This window comes from Xyrauchen texanus, chromosome 40, assembly GCF_025860055.1.
Source record: "Xyrauchen texanus isolate HMW12.3.18 chromosome 40, RBS_HiC_50CHRs, whole genome shotgun sequence".
NCBI classification, from domain to species: Eukaryota; Metazoa; Chordata; class Actinopteri; order Cypriniformes; family Catostomidae; genus Xyrauchen; species Xyrauchen texanus.
In genome coordinates this window covers 8,783,406-8,809,255 of record NC_068315.1, presented here as the reverse complement: position 1 = coordinate 8,809,255, position 25,850 = coordinate 8,783,406, and the positions used below count along the sequence as shown (strand labels likewise).

At 36.9% G+C, this 25,850-nt stretch overlaps 3 protein-coding genes across 4 annotated transcripts; 2 read left to right on the top strand and 1 right to left on the bottom strand.

Moving 5' to 3' along the window:
* Nucleotides 1-1,884: 1,884 nt before the first annotated feature.
* Nucleotides 1,885-13,423, bottom strand: LOC127633454 (BRD4-interacting chromatin-remodeling complex-associated protein-like). 2 transcript variants are annotated; one of them, XM_052112554.1, is made up of 11 exons: nt 13,333-13,423; nt 9,609-9,654; nt 9,445-9,493; nt 9,302-9,367; nt 7,838-9,199; nt 7,662-7,722; nt 6,381-6,465; nt 5,809-5,954; nt 5,618-5,712; nt 5,147-5,249; nt 1,885-4,150 (listed from the first exon to the last, which is right to left on the bottom strand). In XM_052112554.1, exons 1-11 carry the CDS (start codon nt 13,421-13,423, stop codon nt 3,693-3,695), a joined length of 2,562 nt encoding a protein of 853 aa, XP_051968514.1. In that variant the 3' UTR covers nt 1,885-3,692. The 2 variants fall into 2 exon arrangements, with proteins under 2 accessions (XP_051968514.1, XP_051968515.1); XM_052112555.1 differs by lacking the exon at nt 13,333-13,423 and adding an exon at nt 13,060-13,147.
* Nucleotides 13,424-16,458: 3,035 nt separating this feature from the next.
* On the top strand, nt 16,459-18,373 carry LOC127633459 (tubulin-specific chaperone C-like). Its single transcript, XM_052112581.1, has one exon. The coding sequence runs from the start codon at nt 16,466-16,468 to the stop codon at nt 17,522-17,524; it is 1,059 nt and encodes a 352-aa protein (XP_051968541.1). The 5' UTR covers nt 16,459-16,465; the 3' UTR covers nt 17,525-18,373.
* Nucleotides 18,374-19,698: 1,325 nt separating this feature from the next.
* LOC127633460 (peripherin-2-like) lies at nt 19,699-24,962 on the top strand. The gene is made up of 3 exons (XM_052112582.1): nt 19,699-20,590; nt 21,230-21,476; nt 23,197-24,962. The coding sequence occupies exons 1-3, from the start codon at nt 20,010-20,012 to the stop codon at nt 23,404-23,406; spliced, it is 1,038 nt and encodes a 345-aa protein (XP_051968542.1). The 5' UTR covers nt 19,699-20,009; the 3' UTR covers nt 23,407-24,962.
* The last annotated feature ends 888 nt before the right edge of the window (nt 24,963-25,850 follow it).

The window sequence follows — 25,850 nt, the reverse complement described above, 5'->3', positions numbered from 1 at the left end:
AGAGATTTAACATTTTTGGTTGAACTGTCCCTTTAACTCCCATACCATTACAAATGCTGAAGATTAATACTTAGACATAGGCAATCAGTCATAATAAGGCTTTGTATATACTATATGAAGCACAAATTATGCTTATTTTAGTGACAAATTTATTTTGAATTTGAGAATATTATGACGCCAGACACAAACTTGAATCCTGTGGTTTAGTTTCGTCTTTAATTACTTACAAATAATTTTGTTAAACATATCCACATCTATGCCTTTTCTTGGCTTGATGTGATCAGGTTGTCAGTGTTACTACAGGAAGTATATTGATGTTCGTAGAGGAGGAATCGGTGATATCCATGTTGTTTGCTGGCTACTGTGTCCTGTGTTATATATGGAGTTTCCCACATCTTAGTAGCCTAAGATTTCATATTTAAAAAAGATTGTTTTCCATAATGCCGTGTATAATTTAAATTTGTCTTCAAATTATTTTAATGAGTTTTTTCTGTGCTGTTTTACAGAGAAAGAATGCTGGAGGAAGTACCATTAAGGACACTTACTATTTGTTGGTAACTTGTCTTGTAGCTGATATTTTGCAGAGTAACCTAGGCTTTGAATATGATCAGATTTTTTATTGAAATGTGAAGGAAATAAGTTTTTGAATGTCCACAATGTCAAAACTGTAACTGAAGTATGAAATAACAATGTTGATGAGAAGATTAACTTATCTGGATAACTCTCAAGTCTCAAGTATTTATGTTAAGCACTCTTAAATGTTCATTTGGTAGGATTTAATATTATAAATCTATATATTTTTTATTTCACTAAAAAGTTATTTAACTGTGTAATCAACAGGACTTACCTGACTTCTAGTAAATAATAATTATACAAATTGTTCATGTCACATGGTTCTTTTTCAACTTATATGGCCATCTTTTAATTCTCTGTTATCTTTGGATTAAATATTTGTAGTTTTACTTTAGTTTTAATATATATAAACTAAGAAATGGGCCTTTTTCAGGACATTGTATTTTAAAGATAATTTTGTAAAAAATTACAGATCTTTATTGTAAAGTGTTTAAACAATATTTTCCATTCTTGTTCAGTTAACCATAAACAATGAATGAACATGTACCTTAACGGTCATTAAGACTAACAGATTACAGATGGTAGGCAATTACAGTTATAAGACTTAGGACACTAAAGAGACCTTTCTACTGACTCTGAAAAACACCAAAACAAAGATGCCCAGGGTCCCTACTCATCTGCGTGAACATGCCTTAGGCATGCTGCATGGAGGCATGAGGAATGCAGATGTGGCCAGGGCAATAAATTGCAATGTCCGTACTGTGAGACGCCTAAGACAGCGTTACAGGGAGACAGGAAGGACAGCTGATCGTCCTTGCAGTGGCAGAACACATGTAACAACACCTGCACAGTAGGGAGACATTATTCCATGTCTGTTAGTCACAGGTCTGGGAAACTTGTTAAATGTATGGCGAGCAAGGCGGCCTACAAACCTGACTCAGTTACACCAGTTCTGTCTGGAAGAATAGGCCAAAATTTCAGCAACTTATTGTGAGAAGCTTGTGGAAGGCTACCCAAAACGTTTGACCCAAGTTAAACAATTTAAAGGCAATGATACCAAATACTAGCAAAGTGTATTTGTGTTGATAAAAATGTGATGAAATAAATAATTCTCTCTACTATTATTTTGACATTTCACATTCTTAAAATAGTGATCCTAACTGACCTAAGACGGAATGTTTTCAACAATTAAATGTCAGGAATTGTGAAAAACTGAGTTTACATTTATTTGGCTATGTAAACTTCTGACTAATAATTAATTCAAAACACAGGTATTACAAAATATCATCTGTATTCAAAATGAATTTAATATTGATTTATCTTTGTTGTAATGAACACTCAAAATAAAAAATTGACCACATATAGTATGACCGAACACACACCTAACATAATAAAAATAACTTTTACATTCTTTTTCTTTACAAAAAGTATAAATATTTTGTGTTTCATGTTTTAATATTTGTAATACAAACATTACAAATCAAGTTTTGGGTGATGCAGAAAATATTAAAAAGCATTACACATTAAAATCAATTTTTACCACGGGGTGTTACGTTAATCAAAGGCCACTCTCTCACAACAAAAAGCAGAAAAAACGAATAATAGACTATTTCAATGAGTTTTAACTCGCTCTGTCCTAAGGCAAAGAAGCCCTTCGATGTGAAGGTCTTCAGAGTGCTCCCTAAAACCGACCACTGGTGCTCTGATCAGAGATTATTTAACTTGTTTTTTGTCATTTATCATTTTTGGTTGAATTGCTGGGAAAGACAGTGGTGGTTAGTGTTGAAGATGAAAAATAACTGGATGACATTTAAAGATGGAAACAAGCAACCTTCGGCTCGATATTGGATGGTATTGCAAACACAAACTTGTGAAAAATGTCCAAACACTGCAGTTTCTCTGCCCTGGTCAGTCTTTGAAACATTCCCGTTGTTTAAGCTGACAAGCCTCGCACGGTTAATGTGGAAAATACATTCTAGACTACAAAGTCAGACTGAGTATTTACAGTCTCCTCTTTAGAAATGATTTTACAAAAGGGGTTGTTGAAATGTGAGCAAATTTTTATCAAATACGCACACAGAAGAAAAGGCCGGACACCCTCCAACCAAACTACATGAAGCTATTATCTCAGTATACAGCCATCTCATAATGCTAATTAAAAAATCTGATATGCTGTGACGGCACCTACTCTGCTTTCACCAATTCAATCTTACGTAAAAATCTGTGCATATGAGAAAAGTGATCTGCAGAGGGGCTATAAGCGCTATGAAAATGGCTATTTGTGAAAGTACATGGTCATGTCCACTTGTGCAAATATAAAAGCTGCCTCTAGGGGCAGAAACTGCATACCAACTGCCAGCAAAGACCACAGCCTGACCAGCAGGGACAGAAACCACAAGGGAAAATTAAAATTTCAAAGAACATCTATATGTGTGAGCAGCACATTTATGTGTATATATATATATATATATACATCCTTTAAAAAAAACAATTAAACAGAAAAAAAAAAAAGATAAACATGATGTAACAATGTACCCTCAATCTGAGGACTTAACTTTCCACCTGCACAAAACTACATGAGTTTTGTCTCTGTGGAGGTCACATACCTGTAAGGTACAAAACTAAATGCAAAACAAATGTTTTAAAAAAGTAACATGACCAATGCTCAAAGACGAATGTGCCGGTGTGTTTGTGTTAACTGCAATGATGCATCACAATTAGAGAGATAACCTTTCAACCTTTACTCCAGACAGACTATCAGACTAACTGTAAGTGTGTTTGATATTAACTGATAAACTACAAATAATAATGTCTACTCATGACAATCCTAACCGTCACACCATCAACTCACTGCTTGATTATGTATAAACACACGTCTTGATGTGTGTGTGTGTGTTTGCAAGAGTCTCCTACATATAATTGTCGAAAAAGGCTTTCCCGTATAAACTTCTGTAGAACAACAGGCACAATATTAGAGTATCACCACCCTATTCTTGCCACTTTCAGAGTCGCTGTGTGCACTTTTCAACTGCTATAATGCCAGTGTATGTCATGGAATCCCACTTGCACAGACATGGCATGAAATGAAATGAGACTAACAAACATAAATATGGCACTGTCTAACATTCCAAGATGCTATTGATGGCAGCCTCAAGCACAGAGTCTGTGTCAGCCAATGAGGCGTGACTGTGATCAGAAAGTTGCTGTTCTTGACTCTGCCCCAGGCTTGATGGGTAGCCCTGGGCAGAGCTATGCTGTGATTGTCTGGGAGATGTAGGGTAGTTTGCATGTTGACTGCTGCTGATGAAGTTGTTGCACTTCATTTTTTTCATGTCCAGGATACACTTGATAGGAGTTCTTCTGTGTTCCTCTATCCCACTTTCTAGATGGGAGTCTGTCCTGTTAGCAGGTTCTGTGTGGCTGTTCATTCCCTGCTCATCTCCAACAACATTACTCATGGAATGCCTTGGTGATGTCCCCATTATGCTGGGATTGCCCTCATTGCTGGCTGCTGCCTTGACTTCTGGACTTGGGATCGTCATCTTAGGGCCACAGCAGAATTCTTCCATGAAGCCATCTGAGAGAGTGATGTGCCAAAACATTACAAACACACAGTACGGTTTTGTTCCAAACCAAGTGAGCTGTTTATGTAAGTAGCATTTTAAGTCATTAAAGGCACGCTACTGACTGGCTATTCCAAAAAGTAGGCAGCATAATTAAGATATGTTTTTTGGGCCAAATTCTACAGCATCCCATGTATCCTGTACAGATACTTATAATTCATTCAATACTGGAAAAAAAAAACCTGATAACAATTTCAATAAAAATACTAATATTTTACTCAATATTTGTGTGTGCTATATATTTTTAAGGTCTTTAGAGTATTTAGTTATTACAAAGTCCCTTTTAATGCAAGTCAGTCAAGTCACTCAGCAGCCATCTTTGGAACACTCTCAGGCAGCTATATTCTATTGATACAAGTGGCATAAATGTACAGTTCCTATCTAATTGAATTGGGTAACACAAAATCTCCAAAATGGTTGGTCAAGATTATGATCAAAGAACATATTTAAAATCAGCAGTAAAATCTGACAACAATGGAATCATTAATAGTGCTTCTTTAGCTCAGACCACGCCAAATCACGCTATTTTTCAGGCTGGACTAGCTAATTCACATAAGCGTTCTCCAGTTGACTGACAGACAATGTCCGTTTCTAAAAGGTGATTGGCTCTTTTATCTGTAAGGCTGGAATTCCTTTTCTACAGCCGCCATATTGACCTTTCAGTTTTCCAGTGGTCCGTCTTGGGCTAAACAGTTGTTGGTTATTAGCTTAGCAACATGATAACTCCAAACTCTATTGAAATAAAAATATTTGTGTGATGCTGCCTATGTACAGTGTTCCAAATCGGTCAACTGAAATGATTATGTTTCAGTTAATATGCTGCCTTACAAAGCAGCTGGCTATGTAGGTGCTAGATAGCAAGGTAGCTCACTAGGATTTGGAATGGAGCCTACATAAACCAATATAAATCTGTGACAGTTAAAAGCAACACATCAAGACTCATTTCTTACCTGGATCCACTAATACCGTTCGTTTATCTTCAGTCAAGTTGCTCCGCTCCTCTTGGTTAAACGTCCTGTCAATCATCACCATTTCTGATGAAGGGCTGGACCTCTGCAACAGCATTAAGGAGTGATTACCAAAAATAACAATAAACGATCCATTGTGCACTGATTAAAGGGAAGGTTCAGCCAAAAATTTAAATTCTGTCTTTTTTTACTTACCCTCATGACACAAAAACACAAAAGGAGATTTTAAAAGTAGCAGTACAACAGTCTACATACACTTTCATTGCATGAAAGAAAAAGATGCAAATGAAAGTATATGGTGACTGAGGCTGCCATTCTGCATAACATCTCCTTCTGGGGCAAAAGAAAGCCGTAAGGTTTTGGAACAAGATGAGGTTGAGTACGTGATGACAGTATTTTCATTTTGGGGTGAACTGTATCATTAAAATGAACAACATTGGGTTTGTAACCTACCTCTGCTTCCACCATGAGTAAGCGTCTGTATTTGTTTACCATGGCCTGTGTTCTTTTTAGCACTTGTGTGGCAACTGCCTCAAATTCTTCATCAACTGCAAAGTCAAAAACAGTCCATGAGAAACTATAGCATACTTAATCTCTCTGTGGTTACTTATTAAATATGTGTTGAGGAAGTGTTGAAAACACACCTTTGGTGAATTCTTCATCTTGTGATGTTGAGCCTTGGAAAACATGATAGGGAAGCAATTTGTCAATGACATCATTTAACGAAACGAAGGGTGTCTGCTCTGGAGACATGACTCCAGTATGATCCCTTCTTAGCTGCTGGAGGATCCTGTAAAATCAGGCAGGTATAAGGCAACTGAACAGCAGACACACTGCCTTTTATCTGAATAGTAGTTTATTTCCATAGTATTATGTAATATATAATAGTATTATTAAGTCCGTAGTTTGGGGAAGTAGGTTCCCACACTTATTGACTGATTAATTTCAATGATATTTCAATGACTTTTTAATGATCTTGCCAGTAGTTCAGATTACTACATAAAGTTTTTTTTTTTTTTAATAATCATACATATCACACTCATTTCTAGATAATGAAATATTTTAGAGCAGAGCAAACAAGAAAAAAATATATATTCACTATAGATATTTCCATGACTTTTCCTCTTTTAAAATGTCCTGATGTTTCAAGGTTTTCCATGACTGTGAGCACCTTTTATTAGCATTAAGAAGTGTATAGTAAACTTTGGACACTCACATTCCTCCTCTAGTAAGCTGCTGAGTTGCAGGTCGCTTAGGTGTGAGAGGCGATTCCTGATTTGCAGGAGTAAGCGTTTTCACAGCTAAGATACAGAACAGAATATAGAACATATATACATAATTGACCCACAAGGGGAAATTCACGTGCACAAAAGCATCAACGTCTAATGTAAAGCGCAAAAACATCTACATTACATAGACACAGTGCAATCAAGCCAACTCAATGGATATACTGTATTAGGGATGTACATGAGAAAATCGATTAATCAAGTACTTGTTCAGCTTTAAATAATGAACTATTAAAAACACTACTCAAATATTGCAATTTGATTTTGTGCATTTGCCTTCTGTGTGCGACAATGAAACTGCTTCCCTCACCTAAATCTTTCTATTACAACTCAATGCGTTTGTTGCGATTACATGACATTGTTAAAGGAATAGTTCACCCAAAATAACATTGTTTTTATTTAAATGATGATGTGTAATGTATGTTCTATGTGCGAGTGCAAATGTTTTTTGTCATTTTCAAATCTAGATGTGAAATAGTGGTAGTGTTCCCATATGCAAAATGGGTTCTAAGGTTGAACTAAAATTCTAAAGTTCAAGTAATCGATTACTCGTTTTTATACATGTTAGAGTACTCGACTACAAAATTACTCAGCTTCATGTTGTTCCAAGCCCATATGCCTTTTTATCTTACGTGGAACATAAAATTTGATGTTTTAATGAAGATCACAGCTTGTCTTTTCTTTGCAATGGCAGTGGATAGTGCCTTATTTTAAAGCTAAAAAGGGCCCAAATGTCTCATAAAAGTAGTACATGCGACTTGTGCGGCATATTCCAAGTATTCTGAAGACATAAAATAGGTTTTGGTGAGAAACAACTGGAAAAACGACTTAAGTTCTAGTGCTAAAAACAACTTAAGTTATCTTGTAAACACACTGACCACTGTAAAAGAGCTCATAAATGTGCAATGGACGTCAAGAGTTTAGCTGAAAAATTACTTAAATAAATTCTGAAGACTTGGAATATTACGCACAAGCCGCATTAACTACTTTCATGATAATTTTGGGTCCTTTTTTAAGTTTTAAAGTGAGGCCCTATCCACTGTCACTGTATTGAAACGAAACGTCTCCTTTTCAGAAAAAGAAAGAAAGTTATTCAGCTTTGGAACGACATAATGGTGAAAATTTTATTTTTACATTTTTGTTGGGGAGAATTGCTCCTTTAAAGCTCACTGAAGGCCATGAAACACATAAAGATTATGATGGAATCTTACTTTTGGTACCAAGGAGATTAACTAGTTGTGTCTGCCCTCTTTGTGTTGCTGCAGTGGTGTCCTATGAAATTGAAGGAACATTAAAATCTGTAATTTTTAAAAGCAAAAAAACAAAACACATTTTGGAAGGCAATAAAAAAAGAAAGCTCGATAAATATTTAGAAAATATTTTTCACCTGGTTTAGAGAGACTTGCTGAAACGCCTGTACTCCAGAAGAGGCTGAAGAGTTCTGAGTTACAGGCATAAGGAGGTGCTGTCCTGGGCTAACCGATAACTGTTGACAAACCTGTGGGCCTTGTATACCAGAATTAACCATGGTAAAGTGGCCCGAAGTCTGTGACATCTGCATAGGAGTGGGGCTAGGCGATGCACTGGCGGTCCAGACCTTGGCCATGGTTCCAGGTCTCTGTGACAGCTGCACAACAGATGTCGGTGAAGCTTGGCCTATCTGACCTCCACTGGCCAAGCCTTGATTCATTATCAACTGCCCACCAGTTGAAAAGTTCTGCCCAGCGATAAGCTGTACTGTTGTGTTCTGATTGGTCAAGATCGAGTAGGTGGTAGTGCTCATTGAGGATGGGTCGCCCATGTGAGAGTTTGCTTGAATCAACTGCCCATTCACAGCCTGGAAGCCATGAACAGTGGTTCCAGGAGTGAGGGAAATAGAGCTGGGTAGCAAAAACTGCCCCTGAGGCAGACTGGACTGTGGTTGGGGCTGCGCTTGTTGCCCCAGAGGCGAATGCATTACAATGCTGCTGGCTGGGTTTACCACTTTCATCTGTTGAGGAGAGTCAGTGGCTGTGTAGGTGCTATTGACTACATTAGCAGTAGTGCTGCTGGGTTGAAGCCCAATGTTGCTGATATTGTATACAGTTTGTCCCCCTGTCTGTAGGGGTTTAGGCTGAATAGGTCTAATCAATGTCTGTTGTGCAGTGCCTCTCTGAATGATAAAATTCTGAACAGGAATTGTCCTTTTATTGAAGGACATTGACACCTGGCCAGCTGTGGAAGGGGTAAACAAGGCACCTTGCCCACTGCTGTTGGTCATTAAATTTCCACTTGGCCTCAAAAGGATCTGAGGTTGTTCCAAACTGTTGATAGTCATCATAGAAGAGGCACTGCCATTAAAAGGTCCAACTACCTGGATGTGTCCTGTGGGGCCATTTGGCAAGGGTAGCTGAGGAACCTGCTGGATAAAAGCCTGAGGTTGTGGTGCCACCACACCAGGACCTCCGAAACCCCCAGAGACCAGCTGCTGAGGGAAGGCGGTAGCTGTGGGAATAAGAGATGGCTGGGACTCCAAAAGGGCCTCTTGAGCCAATGTCTGCTCTGTGATATCTGCTTCCAACAATGACTTCTGGAGGATGTCAAAGGGTTGGTCCTCACCCCCAAGATCATCCCCACCTGAAGAGTTTCCACCTTCAAGCTCATCCTCGATAAACGGAAGGTCAGTTGAGAGCTGAAGCTCAGAATCACCAGCCTCCCCAAATTCTCCCAAATGATCATGGCCATCTTTGAGTCCTTCATTAGAGCTACCCTGAGTAGAAAACCAAATCAGTTGCTGTTCCGATTCTCTCTCTAAATATGTGGTAAACAAATCAATTCCAGAAATTCCTCATTGCATGCAAAATATACTCACAGTGTCACTGGTGAAGAACGAGCTGGCAGACCCAAAAGCTGCATTTGTCACATCATCTTCTCCGATCTGTTTTAATGTCAGAGAAAGCTGTCAATAACCTTTCAATATGAAACACCAATGCCATGTACTGTAAGCATACTTACAGATTTACTATTTGAACCATGGAGATACTCATTCAATGCTTGCACATCTCTGCTGACAAAAAAAGTCATTAAAACATGTTTGATTTACAATATGCACAAAAAGCATTTTTAAAAGTATATGAAATGCTTCAAACTGTAACAGGCAAATTCTAAAACTAACTCACCCTATAAAATCCAGAAGACGGCGGTCGTCTTCATCATCCATTACACCTGGGACACAGTAATTTAGATTTTATAAATGGACATAAAAATATCTCACAGTATACCCAGATAGCACGCATACATCGCCCATACGTCTACTTTATGTGTTTTTATGTTGTTTGCTCATTGGCAATACGTCTAAGATGTATGTCAATAAGTATGTCTAGGATGTCAATAAAACATTCAGCAAATCTCTTCATGATTTATATTGTTTGTAAATCAGATTTTTTTTAAAGATTTTTAGCAGATGTTAATTAGATGGTGATGCCCTCCAGATGAAAAGATCTAAAACAGACATATATGTGCGTGTGCTATCTGTGTAGGTTCATTTCATTTCCATTTTGCAATTAAGATTAACTACACTGAGATGTACTTACACACTTATGAATATAAATTTGTTCCTGAACACACATGAAGGAAGTGTTGAATTTTGGCATACAAAATCAAAACATGACAACCACTGTCAGAGAGACCAGTTTGTTTATGGACACTCCCATGTATAGTTTGTGACTTCATATATACTGTATTATTAAACGCCAATCTAAATTTGACACCTTTATAAGCCAAACTGTGGCCTAAGAATTGTTTTCTGAACTTATAGGCATGTAGGCTAGGCCTTTGTCCACACCAGGCCAGCAAATACAATGACTTGTGACATGTTCCTAACAATTTAGGTGGAGTATTTATGTTGTGGCAGTCACTTATTTTGTTCCCTGCTGAAATAATAATAAAAATCAACAAAACAAAAAAAAACAGCTAAAAGCAGCCTAAGCTGGTCGTAGCTAGTTTAAGATTGCAATTGCTGGTGTATGCTTGTCTCCAAGCCTGGCAAAGGTGGTTTAAGCAGGGAGACTAGCTAGTCCCCAAGCCTGACCAGCTTAAAGGTGCTCAAACTGTCACCTGACCAACCTGGGTGACCAGCTAAACCAGCTTGAAGGAATATTCCAGGTGTAACACAAGTTAGGCTTAATCAACAGAATTTGTGGCATAATGTTAATTACCGCAAAAATGTATTTTGACTTGTCCCTCCTTTTCTTTAAAATAAATCTGGGTTAAAGTGAGGCACTTACAATGGAAGTGAATGGGGTCCAATTTTCAAACATTAAAATACTAACTTTTTCAAAAGTGTAGCCACAAGACATAAATAACCCAATATTTGTGTTAACATTATTTTATTGTGATAAAATCTTTATCTAACCTTTTCTGTGTAAAGTTATTTTTGTTGTTAACTTTGTTATCAAGACGATGTAATGTCAACCCTAAAATGGCTGTAAAAATGGCCATTTGAACAACTTTACTGCTCAAATAATAAGTATTTTAACAGAAGAATTAATGCAAGTGCTTTTATAAAATTATAAGCTTTACATTTCTGCCTTTTGACCCTCCAAAAATGGTCCACATTCACTTCCAATATAAATAACCTTGATTTTTGCCTCTTTTTTTCTTTTTAAGGGAAGATTAGATTAGATTACATTTTTGTGGTAATCAACATTATATCACAAATGCTGTCGATCGAGCTTACCCCGAATATTACTTTTTTCCTTTAGTGAGAACAATACCACATGATTTTGTTACTTGTAAGCAGTATGAAATCTTTTAATTTCACATCAAATGGGCCTACAAAGTCATCCTATGCAACCAGGACATTTAATGAAAGGGTGTTTTAAGTGTGTCTTTGCAGAGAAAAATAGCTTTAAATCAATAGTATATTTGTTGAAAAACAATAAAATGACAAATCAGGCATTTGTGTTCCCAAAAGAAAGTCTTTAGTGTTTCATATATATGTGTTGTGGTGGCTGCAGATACTAAGCCTATGGAGACTTCAAAATGGCGCCTGGCATTTAAAACTGCGCCACTGCTCACTAGTCAACAAATAAAGGCCATTATGACGCAGGGTCTCTTGCATTTTGAAATAGCACTCGATTGTAATTTCTAACAATATTTCTGAAAGGATGCCATAGAAACTTAACGTGTGATAACTTGCACAACTTTGAAGTGACACGTGTGGAAAAGTGACAAAGGAAGAGACATGGGGGATGGGAGAAACATGTTTGGCCAATTGAATAGATTACTAGCTGCAGATACGGTTTCTTTAATAAATAATATGGTTAAGACAAGTAGGGGATATAATTTCTTGTCTCCGTTTCCCCAAAATGACTGAAAATAACTTTAATACATTTTAATAATAAAGGCGTTTTCGCCTAAATATATAAAAAGCCTACAAAATCGTGCATTGATAAAATTCAGCTTTAATTAACTTCGATGCAGAAATCCAACTTTGACATGTTTTCCCTTCATTTCCGAAATTTTACCACAATAACAAACAAACAAAAAAGGGGGAAAACACGCATCGGACATTACGTCTATAAACGGATACAACTGATTAGGATTTGTCACCAACTTCCCAATAATAAGATATTAGATGTGCAACTTTAAGTTAAACATTTTATATGTAACATATAGCCAGATCAATTTTGCAATTTGTGTAAAGTACAAGCAGCATGTAGAAAACATATTGACACGGTAATGCGGCCCTTTGCATGTCCTTGATGAACAACTTCCCACATAAAGAAGGAAAAAAACGTACATTTAAATATTGCATTTATATAATTGTTTTCGTATGACAACGATTGCTATATATATATATATATATCATATATCTGATACACTAAAGCTCAAGTCAGAGAGATAATTTAGCAAGCCAAATGGGAGGAGATGAATGACTTTTTTTTCTTCCTCTCTACGAGCAAAAAACCCTATCTATCCTCTTTGCCTCTTTAGTCAAAGGGGCGGAAAAGAGACACGTAGAAAAGCAGCAACCTCTCAAAATACAGAGTAAAACCCTGTTCAATCGAGGCGGCGACGGATTTTTACTAATTCACTTCTTGTTCGTATCAAACAGGCTGGGAGGATTAACAAGGTTCTTAATGGCGCACGAACAGGACGCGCAAAACACGCCTAGTTAATCTTGCTTAAAGTAACAGCTCGAAACGTACAGGGACTTAGTCCATAAATAGACCGAATCGAGAGGCGACGGTTGCGTTTTATCGCATAAAATCGCGTGTATGCATCTGTACGCATTTGCTCGTCTGCGCCATCCGAAGAATGCAGCAGGACGGGCGGCTTGACGAAGCGCGCAGAGGCGCATTTTCAGTCTGGAACGGCTCGTTTAATATCGATGTCTTTAGATTTGGTAAAGGGGGATTAAACCGGATCAGAAAGCGAGACTTGAGTATTCTTCTGGCAGCCGAGTTGTTGCTGGCCTTGTCGGAAAAGCTTGGCGACGTGGGCACTTTCCCCAACCTGTTAATTCGTCGTTCAAAAACCGAACGGAGAACAAATCGTTGCCGAAGCATAACTATTTATTTCTCTTTGCATAAGATAAAGACGACTTGAAAAGAGGCAAACTCTTACTCCTGTCTCACTCGTCTTGAAACCCAATATCTCCTTTTGACAACTTTTAATTTGCTCCCCCTCCTCCTCAACCTCCTCCTCCTTCTTCTTGTTTCTCCCTCTCCCACTCATGTATTTTTCTCTCACTGTCCACGCTGCTCATTCACAGATAGATTTTTCTCTCTCCACGCTTGCTCTTCCCTCCCAGAAGGAAGGGGAGGAAGGAGCTTGTGTGTGTTTCTTCCTTGAAATTTTTAACACAAAATTATAATACACTCAAAGGGGGAAACTCACCGTCATGAAAAAGCAGTGCCGTGTCCACGGGGTTTCCTCGCCATCTCTGCACGGGCCGGTGGAGCAGTGAGGCTCCAGCAGAAGGCAGCATCACTACCTAGTGCACTACACAACATTGGAACGTTCACTTGAATATAGTTAGAAAACTCTGAAACTATTGTATTATAGCTTCTTTCTCTATTGACAGTGCAAAATGCAAGCTGAATATACTTAGTTTAGATTAATCACTATAAATGCACAACATGAATAATTAAAACAAAAATTGTGTTGGTAACAAGCGATAGGGGGCGTGGTATCCCTTCCGACCACACCTTCAGTGTGCTGAGATCAAACATAACTCACAAGTGTGGTCCTGTCAGCTGCATGCAAATTCTTAATAATATAGGTAGGCTACAATTATCAAAACACATAATTGCATTCTGCTTCATTTAACTGTATGAATACGAGATTGTTTCCACAGTGAGACTGTGAAAGTTATGCCTATACAATTAGGTTCTACGTTGTCTGTCGCAAGAAATAGGTTGTATAAGTATTTTTTTAATTAAAAAAAAGGAAATAAAACTACAAAGAAGGGTAAGGAGTAATGTAAACAAAGAAAACTTGGTCTAAATGTACAATAATTGAGTCTGAAATATCAGTCTTTAATGACAAATATACATTTATCATAAACTTTACAGTAAATTTTACATTTATTCATTTGGCAGTCGCTTTCATACAAAGCATGCTCAATATAATGTGTGGTTATCCTCTCGGTTTTGGCGCTTGGTGAGTTGTACGTGGATGCCGCAGAGAATAGCTGAAGTCTCCACATGCGCTAGGTCTCCGCGGTAACCGTGGCTCAACAAGCCATGTGATAAAATGCGCGGATTGTCAGTCTCAAATGCGGAGGCTTAAATTAAAATATACATTTTTGAAATAGAATTAAAATAGAATTTTAATTTTGGGCCGAATTATACTTTTAATAAGGATGTTTATTGGTTGGTTATCATTTCAGTAACACGTTAATTAATAATATACAGTTTTGCCCTTTAAGTTAAAGTAGCAGGTATATTATCTATTTTATGAATTTACAACAATCACATAGAGCATGTAGAAAGTAAAATATAAGTTAAAATAATAGCCAGAGGAGAGAAAAGATCATACAGACCATTTTTCAATTTAGGTGACTGTACCTCTGCAAAATGTGACATACTATTAGGTGTTCCACAAGGGTCAATTCTTGGGCCACTTTTATTTTCATTGTATAAGTTGCATTTGTTAAACATTATCTATAAGTACTATTTTATGCTGATGACAGACAATTATATATCTCAGTGGAGCCCAATTACACAGATGCATTTAAGAATGTCTGAATGTCTGTCCTATGAATTATGATCCCACTATGAACACAAACTTTTGAAACTGAATGAGGATAAAACTGAAAATCTTATTGTTGGCACAAAATATGAGGGGGAGAGCCTTTAACCCTATGATTAACTAGATGATGCCAAGAAATTGATTCATGCTTTTACTTTCTCTTGCCATGACTATTGTATTGCATTTAACCATTAAGTATGCAGGACTGATTTTAAGGTTTTGCTTTTATTTAATTACTTTAACTGATGTTCAAAGCACTAAAATGAATTGTTCACCTATAAATGAAAATTCTCTCATCATTTATTCACCCTTGATCCACCCCATATTTGTATGACTTTCTTTCTTCTGCTGAACACAAACAAAGATTTTCTTGAAGAATATCTCCGCTCTGGAGGTCCTCATACTGCAAGTGAATGGTGTCCATGATGTCATGCATCCAGGCAAAATGTCCTGGTCCTCTGCCATAAAAACAGCCCCACAACTTTCAAGATCCACCACCATATTTAACCATGGGCATGAGGTACTCGTCCATATTCCTCTCTTTATGCGCCAAACCTATCTCTGGTGTTTGCTGCCAAAAAGCTCTATTTTTGTTTCATCTGACAATAGAACACAGTCTCATTTGAAATTCCAGTTGTGTTTGACAAACTGAAGACACTTGAATTTGTTGTTGGATGAGAGCACAGGCTTTTATCTTGAAACACTCCCAAACAACGTGTGATGAAGGTAACGTCTGATTATAGTTTTGGAGATTTTCTAACCCCAGAATCGATCTAATTTCCATAATTCTCCAGCTGTGCTCCTTCTCACTGAGCATGGAGACAATATAGACACACATTCTCTTCCAGTTTCAGATCTCCAGATTATTAGAAATTCTTAATTATTGCCCTGATAGTGGAAATGTTGGTATATGGTATTTCCTTATAGCCACATTTCATTTTGTGAATCTCAACAACCTTTTGATGCACATCAGAACTTTATTCTTTAGTCTTACCCATTAAAAGGGTGGCTGTGGCTCAGGTGGTAGAGCGGGTCGGCCACTAATCGCAGGGTTGGTGGTTCGATTCCCAGCCCACATGACTCCACATGCCGAAGTGTCCTTGGGCAAGACACTGAACCCCAAGTTGCTCCCAATGGCAGACTAGCACCTTGCATGGCAGCTCTGCTGTCATTGGTGTGTGAATGTGTGTATGAATGAGTGAATGAGATGCAGTGTAAAGCGCTTTGAATACTGCTAAGGTTAAAAAGGCGCTATATAAGTGCAGACCATTTACCATTTTGATGGACAACTAAGGGAATTTGGCTTGTGTGTTACCTCATACTTATACCCCTGTGGAACAGGAAGTCATGGCTGAACCCATGAATGGGAATATATTTCATAAATATTTTACTCATAAGAATTTCTAGGGGTGCCAATAATTGTGGAAAAATATTAAATCAATTATTTTACTCCAAATAAAGTTCAGATCTTTGTGAATATTTTTAATGAAATATCAGAAGAATGAACAGACATATTTTTTTTTACCACAAGTGTATATATAAATATATATAAAATAATGGTTACCAGAAAGGTTAACATCAATATCTATGGGGGCAAAACAAATCATCTTATGTAACAGTCAACGGTTCATTTTGAACGCGATATAATGAACCAATAGAAAATCATGTAACTAAGGGCATGGGAGTTTTGTCCAATCGTCGTCAAGTTTGCTTAACGAAGTCGTCACCTGATCTCGTGCGTCAACCACGCCTGCAGACGCCTGTCATCCAAAGCAACATGGAGGTATTGGGAATAGAAGCTAGCGTCAGGAGTGATGATAGAGATGAAAATACCGCCGTTAAAGTTCCCGAAAGGATGTTACGGAGGGATCAAGCGAGGCAGGAAGAGATAGAGCGCCGGAGAAACGTCAAGGAGAGCCAGACCGTGACGGAGGAAAAGAGCGATTTCTTCATGTCTACATTCTATGCAGAGAAAGTAGCAGTGGAGGAGATGATCTCCAACTGTGAACATGTTGATCGTGATAAAGCCTCAAAAGCACTGGAGGAGGCAACTGTCAAAGTTCAACAGCTCCAGAAGTTCCTGAATGACAGCATCATGTTTCTGACGCAGTATAAAATAAGACATGCTCAAGAAACCATGCAGCAACTCCAGACCTCTCTGGCTGAGAGAAGAGAGCAGTTGTTGCCTAAAAAGAAATTTGCCTTCAGATCAAGGAACACAAGTAAGCAGCCTGCACCAAATCAAGAACCAACAGTAAAGTCTGCATCTGATGTGGGTGGGAGTGTAGTAGTCGATGCTTCTGTTCCTATAGATCAGTGTGGATTCTCAAATGTTGACAATGAAGTCTTGATCAAGCTAGCAGAGGAGATCCAGCATCAGGATGTGCTGTTATCTCACCTGACAAACTGTAAAGTGAGACTTTATGGATGTCCGAGCACCGTGCACATTAAGAATGTCCGTAGCTGTGAGATCCTCTGCGGGCCAGTGTCCAGCTCTGTATTTGTTGACCAGTGCACTGACAGCATATTAGTTTTCCCCTGTCAGCAGTTGCGCACCCATAACACCACAGCCACTCAGATATACCTCCATGTCACCAGCCGAGCAATTATAGAGGACTGCCAAGGGGTCCGGTTTGCCCCATTCACATGGACTTATCCCGGGATTCAAGATCATTTCAAAGTATCTGGACTTGATCCGGACAGGAACAACTGGACACAGGTGGATGATTTCAATTGGCTTGCTGCTGGCACACCATCACCCAATTGGACTGTCATTCCTGAGACTGAGAGAATGTCTGGTTGGGATTCTGTTGGACCAGCCTCTCAACAGTCATGATCATGATGTGTTTACATTACAAAATTAAGCACTGATCTGTCTGGAGAAAATAATACTTCTTAATGTAGTGATGCTATGCATAAACATGAAACTAACATCATTAATGCGTTGTAAGAAAAAAAGTAACATTGAAATGAACTTATTTCAATTTTGTGATTAATTGCAGTTCACTCACCAAGTATATGCATGTAACCAAAATAAATAAATAAATAGAATCAAATTCAAAATGTTTTCCACAGGTTATTGGAAGAGATTATGTCAAATTTGTCTGAATAAAGTTTGGTAATATGTTTGCAATTCAACAGAATTTTTTTTCGGGTTTAATCGGACCCTAATTTAATCAGATATGGGCCTACTAATAAGCTAACATTGTCAATCCATCCAAAAGTAATAATACAAAAAGTAAATCAAGTAAGCTCTTCAGTGTAAAATTGTATTGATTTTGTCCCAAAATGTATTTCCCTTATAAAGGAATTGTTCACCCAAAAATTAAAATGATCTTAGACTCTTCCTCATGCCGTCCCATGTGTATGACTTTCTTCCTTCTGCAGAACACAAATTAAGATTTTTAAAAGAATATTTCAGCCCTGTAGGTCCATACAATGCAAGTGAATGGTGATCAGAACTTTGAAGCTCCAAAAAGCACATAAAGACAGTATAAAAGTAATCAATGCAACTCCAGTGGTTTAATGTCTTCAGAAGTGATATAATAGGTGCTGGAGGAGAAGCAGATATTTAAATCCTTTTTTTTATGTATTTTTTTACTATGAATCTCCACATTTACTTCCATGTTATTCTGTTTTTTTTTTGTTTTTTTTGGCGATTCACATTCTTCGTGCATATCCCTACTGGTCGGGGCTGGTCAAATGTGGAGATTTATTGATTACCTTTATGTGCTTTTTTGAGCTTTCCATCATTCACTTGCATTTGACCTATTCTAAAAATCTTTGTGTTCTGCAGAAGAAAGAAAGTCAAATACATCTGGGATGGCATGAGGGTGAGTAAATGGTGAGATCATTTTTGTTTTTGGGTGAAATATTACTTTAAGGTGAAGTAGCAGTTCAGGGTCAGAAATCTTTTTTTATTTATTATTTTTATATTATAGTCTAGTTAGCCAATATGTGCAAGTTGATGTTGATTGAGTTTTTGGGGAAAGAGATAATATTCCCAATTTTATTAATGAACTTATTAATGAATTGTGAATGGATGAGATGATAGTTAGAAAACAAATATCCTCATAAAGGTAAAAAAATGCCCCGGAAAATCAAATCCAGGGGCAAATATTACCCATTAATAAAAAAGTTCATTTCTGAGACTGAATATTGAGCCTTACTTATCAAACTTGAACACAAGAAATGTGGGTTACACTTTATTTTAAAATGTCCATGTTACACATATTACATGTTATTAATATTAGTTACTATAGTAATAACAATATGTAAGTTCAAGCAGCTCTACAAAGTAATTATACCACAAGTACATGTTTATTAGTATTAATCAGTAATGTAAATAGACAGTAATGTGAAAACTAAAATAATGTGCGACCGAAATTTGTTTGTAAATCTGAATCCATTGTTACGTAAATTGTTCAATTGGATAAAATGGGAAGATTTATGTAAGAATGTTTTTAATGATTTACATGCAATTTCTTCTGCTTATGTATCATGAATAAGGCCCACTGTGTGGAAAAGAATACACAGATATGATTACACACAAAATATAGAAGTTTTTAATTCATATTTTTAAATGATATCATATGACAGTTGATAATGATAGCTGCTTTTCCAAAAATGGCCTGATATTTTCATATACAGCATAATAATAAACTCTCCAAAAAATATAATCTTTACTGTCCAAAGGATAGTAAAAGTAATTAATAGTTTATATTTGTAGTAGACAATGGCCTGTTATTTATGGACTCTGAGACCCTTGAAGCGGAAGTGTTGTGCTCTTTAAGTCTTTAGCTCCTGGTTTTCTGGTGTCTCTTGAGTTTTGCCAGACATACCATGTGACTAATCAAGCCAATCACACGCCATAGCAGCAGCTTACAGATAGGCTCATCTGCGGACCAGGGATTTCTGTAAATGGGATGATGGCGATTAGCTGGGTTTAGTATGACGTACAGTAACTTTGTGTTTGATCATTTGGATTCTTGCCTTTGGTCTTCCCTTTCAGAAAGAGGGACATCACTATTTGCGTCAGTTAACTGTCCACACCGCTGCGTTTTAATCATTTTGGATGAAAATCCATTTTTGAGGCAAAACAAGAAGATAATGTATTGCACTTGTGTTTACTTATAGACCGATCTGGACTTTGTCTATTATGGGTGAAAAGACAATCATGAAAACAGCAAACAGGTCCTTGCTTTACTGTAATGGATCACACATTGCACCTTGAACACACCTTGAGTGTTGAACTTTTGTAAGCTGCTGTTTGTGGAGATCAAAATTTTTTTCTATCTCTGGACTTTAACTAGTAGTCCAACATGGCTCTTATGAAGGTGAAGTTTGATCTGAAGAAGCGGGTGAAGCTGGCCCAGATGCTATGGCTCATGTACTGGTTTTCCGTAATGGCCAGTGTGCTAGTCTTCAGCATGGGCCTTTTCTTTAAAATTGAACTGCGCAAGAGAAGTGAACTTATGGACAACAATGAGAGTCATTTTGTACCCAACCTGCTAATTGGTGTGGGTTTTTTGGCATGCTGTATCAATGCCTTTGGGGGCAAGATCTGCTATGATTCACTCGATTCTACCAAGTTTGCAAAATGGAAGACTATTCTGAAGCCCTTCCTCATTTGCTGTTTGTTCTTCAACGTTCTCCTTGTTCTCACAGCGGTTCTGTGTTTTGCCATGCGTATTCCTCTAGAGTTTACATTAGCTGAGGGCCTGAAAAATGGAATGAAGTACTACAAGGACACAGATACACCTGGTCGCTGCTACATGAAGAGAACTCTGGATCTTATGCAGATAGAGTTCCGTTGCTGCGGCAACAACAACTACAAAGATTGGTTTGTGATCCAGTGGATTAGCAACCGTTACCTGGACTTCAGCTCCAAGGAAGTCAAAGAGTGAGTGTTGCTTTTAGCTACTTTCAATTAATTTTGTTCAAGCATACTTAATTAGTTAAATAATGGATCAGGAGAAATTAAGATGTTTATTACTATTAAAGTGACCAATATGATACAAACCAGTATAATGATCTATGAATAACTTAGAATGATTGTCTTAATATTATAGGAAATCATTTCGTAGTGCAAATGTTTAAAGTGAGGGTGGGCCGGGGGTGATTTACCGGGGTCAGTTTGCAGTGTAAGTGGTATCAGGCATGTTAGCCAGTTTGGATTTAGTTGTTAATCTTCTTGGATCACATTTGCTTGTCCTCAGAGCTTACTGTCCTTTTCAATCAGTTGAAGGCCAGGTAGATTGGCTTGGAATAGACACTGAAGTAACTAGCAGAATCCTTGTGTCATCAATTGGTATTTAATAGTTTCAGCGGAGTTGTTTGATGTTTGAATCTAGAATTTAAAGTTTTCCAAAGTGACCTAAATGATTTGGATAATCATTTATAGTAGCTAATAAATAATATAGGAAATAGAAAAAAAACAATTGCTTTACCAAAGTCAACATCCTTGACATTTTACCCCGGTGCTAAACTGAAGCCTTTCTGCACAACGCCAGGTCAACTTTGTATTGTTCTTTTTCCATAGTCGAATCAACAGCAATGTGGATGGCAAATACCTTATGGATGGAGTACCTTTCAGTTGCTGCAACCCTAGCTCACCAAGACCCTGCATCCAACAGCAAATAACCAACAACTCGGCTCACTACAGCTATGACCATCACACAGAAGATCTCAACATCTGGAAACGTGGTTGCAGAGATGCTCTCGTATCGTACTATGGTGGAATGATGAACACCATTGGGATACTTGTGCTGCTGGTCACCCTCTTGGAAGTAAGATGTTTAGCTTTGGAATATCTTAATGTTCTGATCCAGGATCAGCACTTAATCATATACATTATCTACCTATAATCTCAATGGACTGTGCTATAAAGGTCAACCTGATCTCTGATCAGCACTTATTATGCTTTAGGTACATTTTGTCCAGTCCAGACACATAATCCTATTATTGCCATCACAAGAAGGTTTTTAATGTCTGTCCCAAAATACATGCAATTATAATTACTTCAATAAAGTTATTGGAGGGATGGTCTTCACTCTTTTCTCCCTTTAAGACAATTCCAAACATTTTCATAAGTGAAGGTTAGTTAGAGGAGTTGTTGCTAATCTTTGGATGACATCATACCATATTTGCGCTGGCAGGAGTTTTATTCCCTTATCAGTGTGAATTAGTGTCAATGTCAGTCACCTAACATAGCACCAACAGGGAAACAGACCTGTTAATTTTAAAGAAATGTTTTATGTTTGTGGACTACTACCTTATATTCACACTGTTGAGATGCCTTCAATGGAAATTCACTGTAAAAAAATGCCTTTACCTTAAGGAACTATTTCTACATGATCTAACCCTATACAATGACTAGAGTTTGTGTAACCAAAAGTAGTCAGGTTTATTTGTACTGATTTACATTTTTAATATTTGTTTTACTTTTTGATTTGTCTTAATCTTACAAAACTACTATCAGATTATATGTTTGTACATATTAAATGTTTGAATATGGATGGAACTCATCTAATAACATTGATCTGATCTAAATCTGCCTAGTGTACAAGACATTTTTTTCATGGAAAAATGTATTTTAAATCACCTGTTAAAGATGCTATAGGCAAAATGTAGAACATTTAATGTATTTGAATTAAAAAAGTATTATTATCCGCGACCCTGTACACAGGATAAGCGGTTGACGATGGATGGATGGATGGATGGAAGTATTATTATTAATATCTATTATAATAATATCTATTATTTGGGACTGTTGGTTCCTAAAATCTCCAAAATCATTGGGTGAATCTCATGACACCTGTCAAAAACATGTCCAACTCATATTTCACAACAAACAAACAAACTTATACAATGAAAAGACTAAATAATATTTACATTTCAAAGTACTGGGTATATATATATATATATATCATGGTAATATTTTTTGCACTGCCTTTAATTTATCCTGTTTTAAATAAAGAAAATAATTGTATTATAAAGATGTTATTACCGGTAAATAATAGTGTTAACAAAAAAAGTAAATGACCCTTATGCATTATTATGAGAATTTGGTATTGAGAATTTTATCACTTTAAGATGCTGAATTGTCTTGAATGAAAATAATATCACAATGCAAAAATCTTTGTCCTGAAAGTAGGCTTCATTTCATGAGATTCAGCAGCTAACATTAAGGTGCACTCAGTAATCTTCTCATTTAAAATATTTTGATTTAGAAATGAACTGACATTTTGAAACATATGTCTAAAACCATGACCACTCACATGAGATGAAGACTTCAATTATATAGGTAATCTTATAAAACTACCAGCCAATTACAAATAGCTTAATCTCAGTAACCATCCTGTTATTGGACACTTTCGCTCATGGATTAAATTATTAATTGCTGAATGTGAATAGTGAATTCTACATTGTCATTGTAAGTCCCAGAAAACATAACCACAAAAATGGAGTGCACCTTTAAACATATCACTCTTTCATGCTTTGCTTCAGATTGCTGTAATGATTGGACTACAGTACGTAAACACCTCTCTGTCCACGCTGGTGAACCCAGAAGACCTTGAGAGCGAGAGTGAGGGCTGGATCCTGGAGAAAACTGTCAAAGAGACCTTCACTGACATCATGGCTAAGATGAAGGCCATGGGCAAAGGCACTCAAGTGGAAGGGGGAGCACAGGAAGAGGCTGTTGCCACTGTGAGCTGAGCGAGCATAGCTCACCAGAACTTTGGCCACACCTACCTGAGGTAGAGAGCTGTGGGACACAGCCTCAATATAAAACTATAACTATATCACTAACACTACACAAAGTGAAGATGAAGCCAATTACTGAAAACCAGGTGATAAAAACAAACAACCAAAATACAAACCCTTGTCAGTTAGTAGTATTCTGTTTATAAAGCCTGTATATTTCAGTTGGAATGTGAGAAACACAGTATTATATTTAAATCCCCAGGAAACACATTTTTGTTTTACAAGCTTTGCACCACTATTTGACTTTGTACTTAACTGCACAACACCCAAACATTTTTATAGTCAAATGTATGTTTACCATTTGACTTCAGTTCACGTTGTTTTATTTCATGTTTAAGTTGATATTCAACTTGATGCTGGCTATTCTGGGATTTGGCATTGTATGAGAAGTAAAAGTTGAAACTTGCTGTGTGATGTCCTTCCATGGCAACCATTTCTAGCAACCAACAATGCTACAACTCACTACAGTCAGGGCATTTATTTATTAGGACATCCTTTAACAACACACTTTAATTGTCATGTGACAATTATGTCAAATGACAAGAAAGCACTACTATTTAAATTCTATGAGAAGCTAGACAGGTTTCATTTCACCTCTGTGGACTTATGAAATGTGTACAGATGAGAATGTACATACTTTTTTGACAGCGATGGATGGAGGGACAGCAAGCAGATGTTTTTATGGTTTTATTTGAAAATTAAGTAATGCTTTATAAAAAATGTATAGTATTCTGAAGTACCTGCTGAAAGAGCTGTAATACAGTTCCACATGAGTATGACCAGACTTTGATTTGGAAAAGGGGTATTACTGTAAAGTATATTTTTGTGGCATGCTTAATGAGTACTTTGTTAGATTATCTGCCCTTGAAGATAAATCATTTTATCAGATCTGAAAGGGAAGGCTGATTTTGCAGGTTTATGAGACCAGGAGGGAACATTTCAGGCCCCAATAAGTGCTAGTATGAGTGATAAGCAGGTTCAGGGTGAGGGGATGCCTGAGAAGGCCCTTGGAACTGAAGAGAAAGCTTAAGACTGGCAGCTAAACCCTGACCTGTGACTTCTGCATTCCCACTTTTGGGATCTGGTGCGCTTTTATATCGACACAATACACATAATATCCCAGGCCAGAGACTGAAACTCACTTGATACTCAAACTTGTAATTATTTGTAATTATCCAAAAAAAACTATCCTAATTACATGTTAATGTAAATAGTGTAGAATTATAAAAAATTATATTTTTCTTTTTGTAATTTTTTTTTAAATTATTTTGCTTGTGAGAAAAGTTGACTTTACAATAGAACAGGGTTTGGTGCTTAGTGATTGTTACTGTGAATAAAGCAATTTAATTGTAAAAAAATAATAAAAATAAAAATAAAATGTGCTTTGTCCAATCATTTGCTGAGATCAAAGAGCAGGGCACTCTGGGAGCTCTGTGGGAGGTTTGCCTTATCCAATGGCATCAGCCGAGAATTATCTTTATTATTGCATTCACATGGTGTTCGTTCAGCATGGCACATGACAGTGAATCTAATTAGTATGTCTAATAAAGTTTTACTATATGGTGTTTGATTCTGTGTAGTGCTATGTTTAACAAGGGACAAGTTTGTTTATTTAAATAAGAGATAGATAGATAGATAGATAGATAGATGATAGATAGATAGATAGATAGATAGATAGATAGATAGATAGATAGATAGATAGATAGATAGATAGATAGATAGATAGATAGATAGATAGATAGATAGATAGATAGATAGATATGTTATAGTAATGTTCTTTCATAATGATAGTTAGGCTATAGTAATGTTTTTTGGGACTAATTTTTAATCATTTAAATGTTCAATGTTTTAATTTAGGAAAGCAACAACATATAAGGCCGGAATACCATGGAAGATAAGAAGACCAGTAAAAAAACTTTCTTTGGGTATTTTGGTTTGCCATCAAGCACATAAACAGCAGCTGATCTGATAAAGGCTGTAAGCTGCTTTCGAGCGTGCTCAGCTTAACTCTTGGCTGGTGACCTGGACTGCTGCTGAGTATCAGGTACACCGTATCCAGAGTTGGGAGTTAGAAACAGAATGTCCCTGTACAGGCATGTCTCAAACCAGGCTGCGCATATCAATAGTTCCAATTTCACACGATGCTTGGTAATGCCATAAAACCATAAAAGAGATGATCTATTATGAGCTTTATGTAAGCAGAGAAAGTGATCTTATAGCTGTAAACAGGACATGTGAAATATGGGTCACATGACATCATTAAGTGAAATTGTGGTTGAGGTGGGTTGTGCGGATTTGTGCACTTGGAATTTCAATAAAGCATGTTTGCAATTATTTAAAAATCACAGTAAGTTAGTTTGTAAAAAAAAAATAAAAATAATAATAATTAAAATACC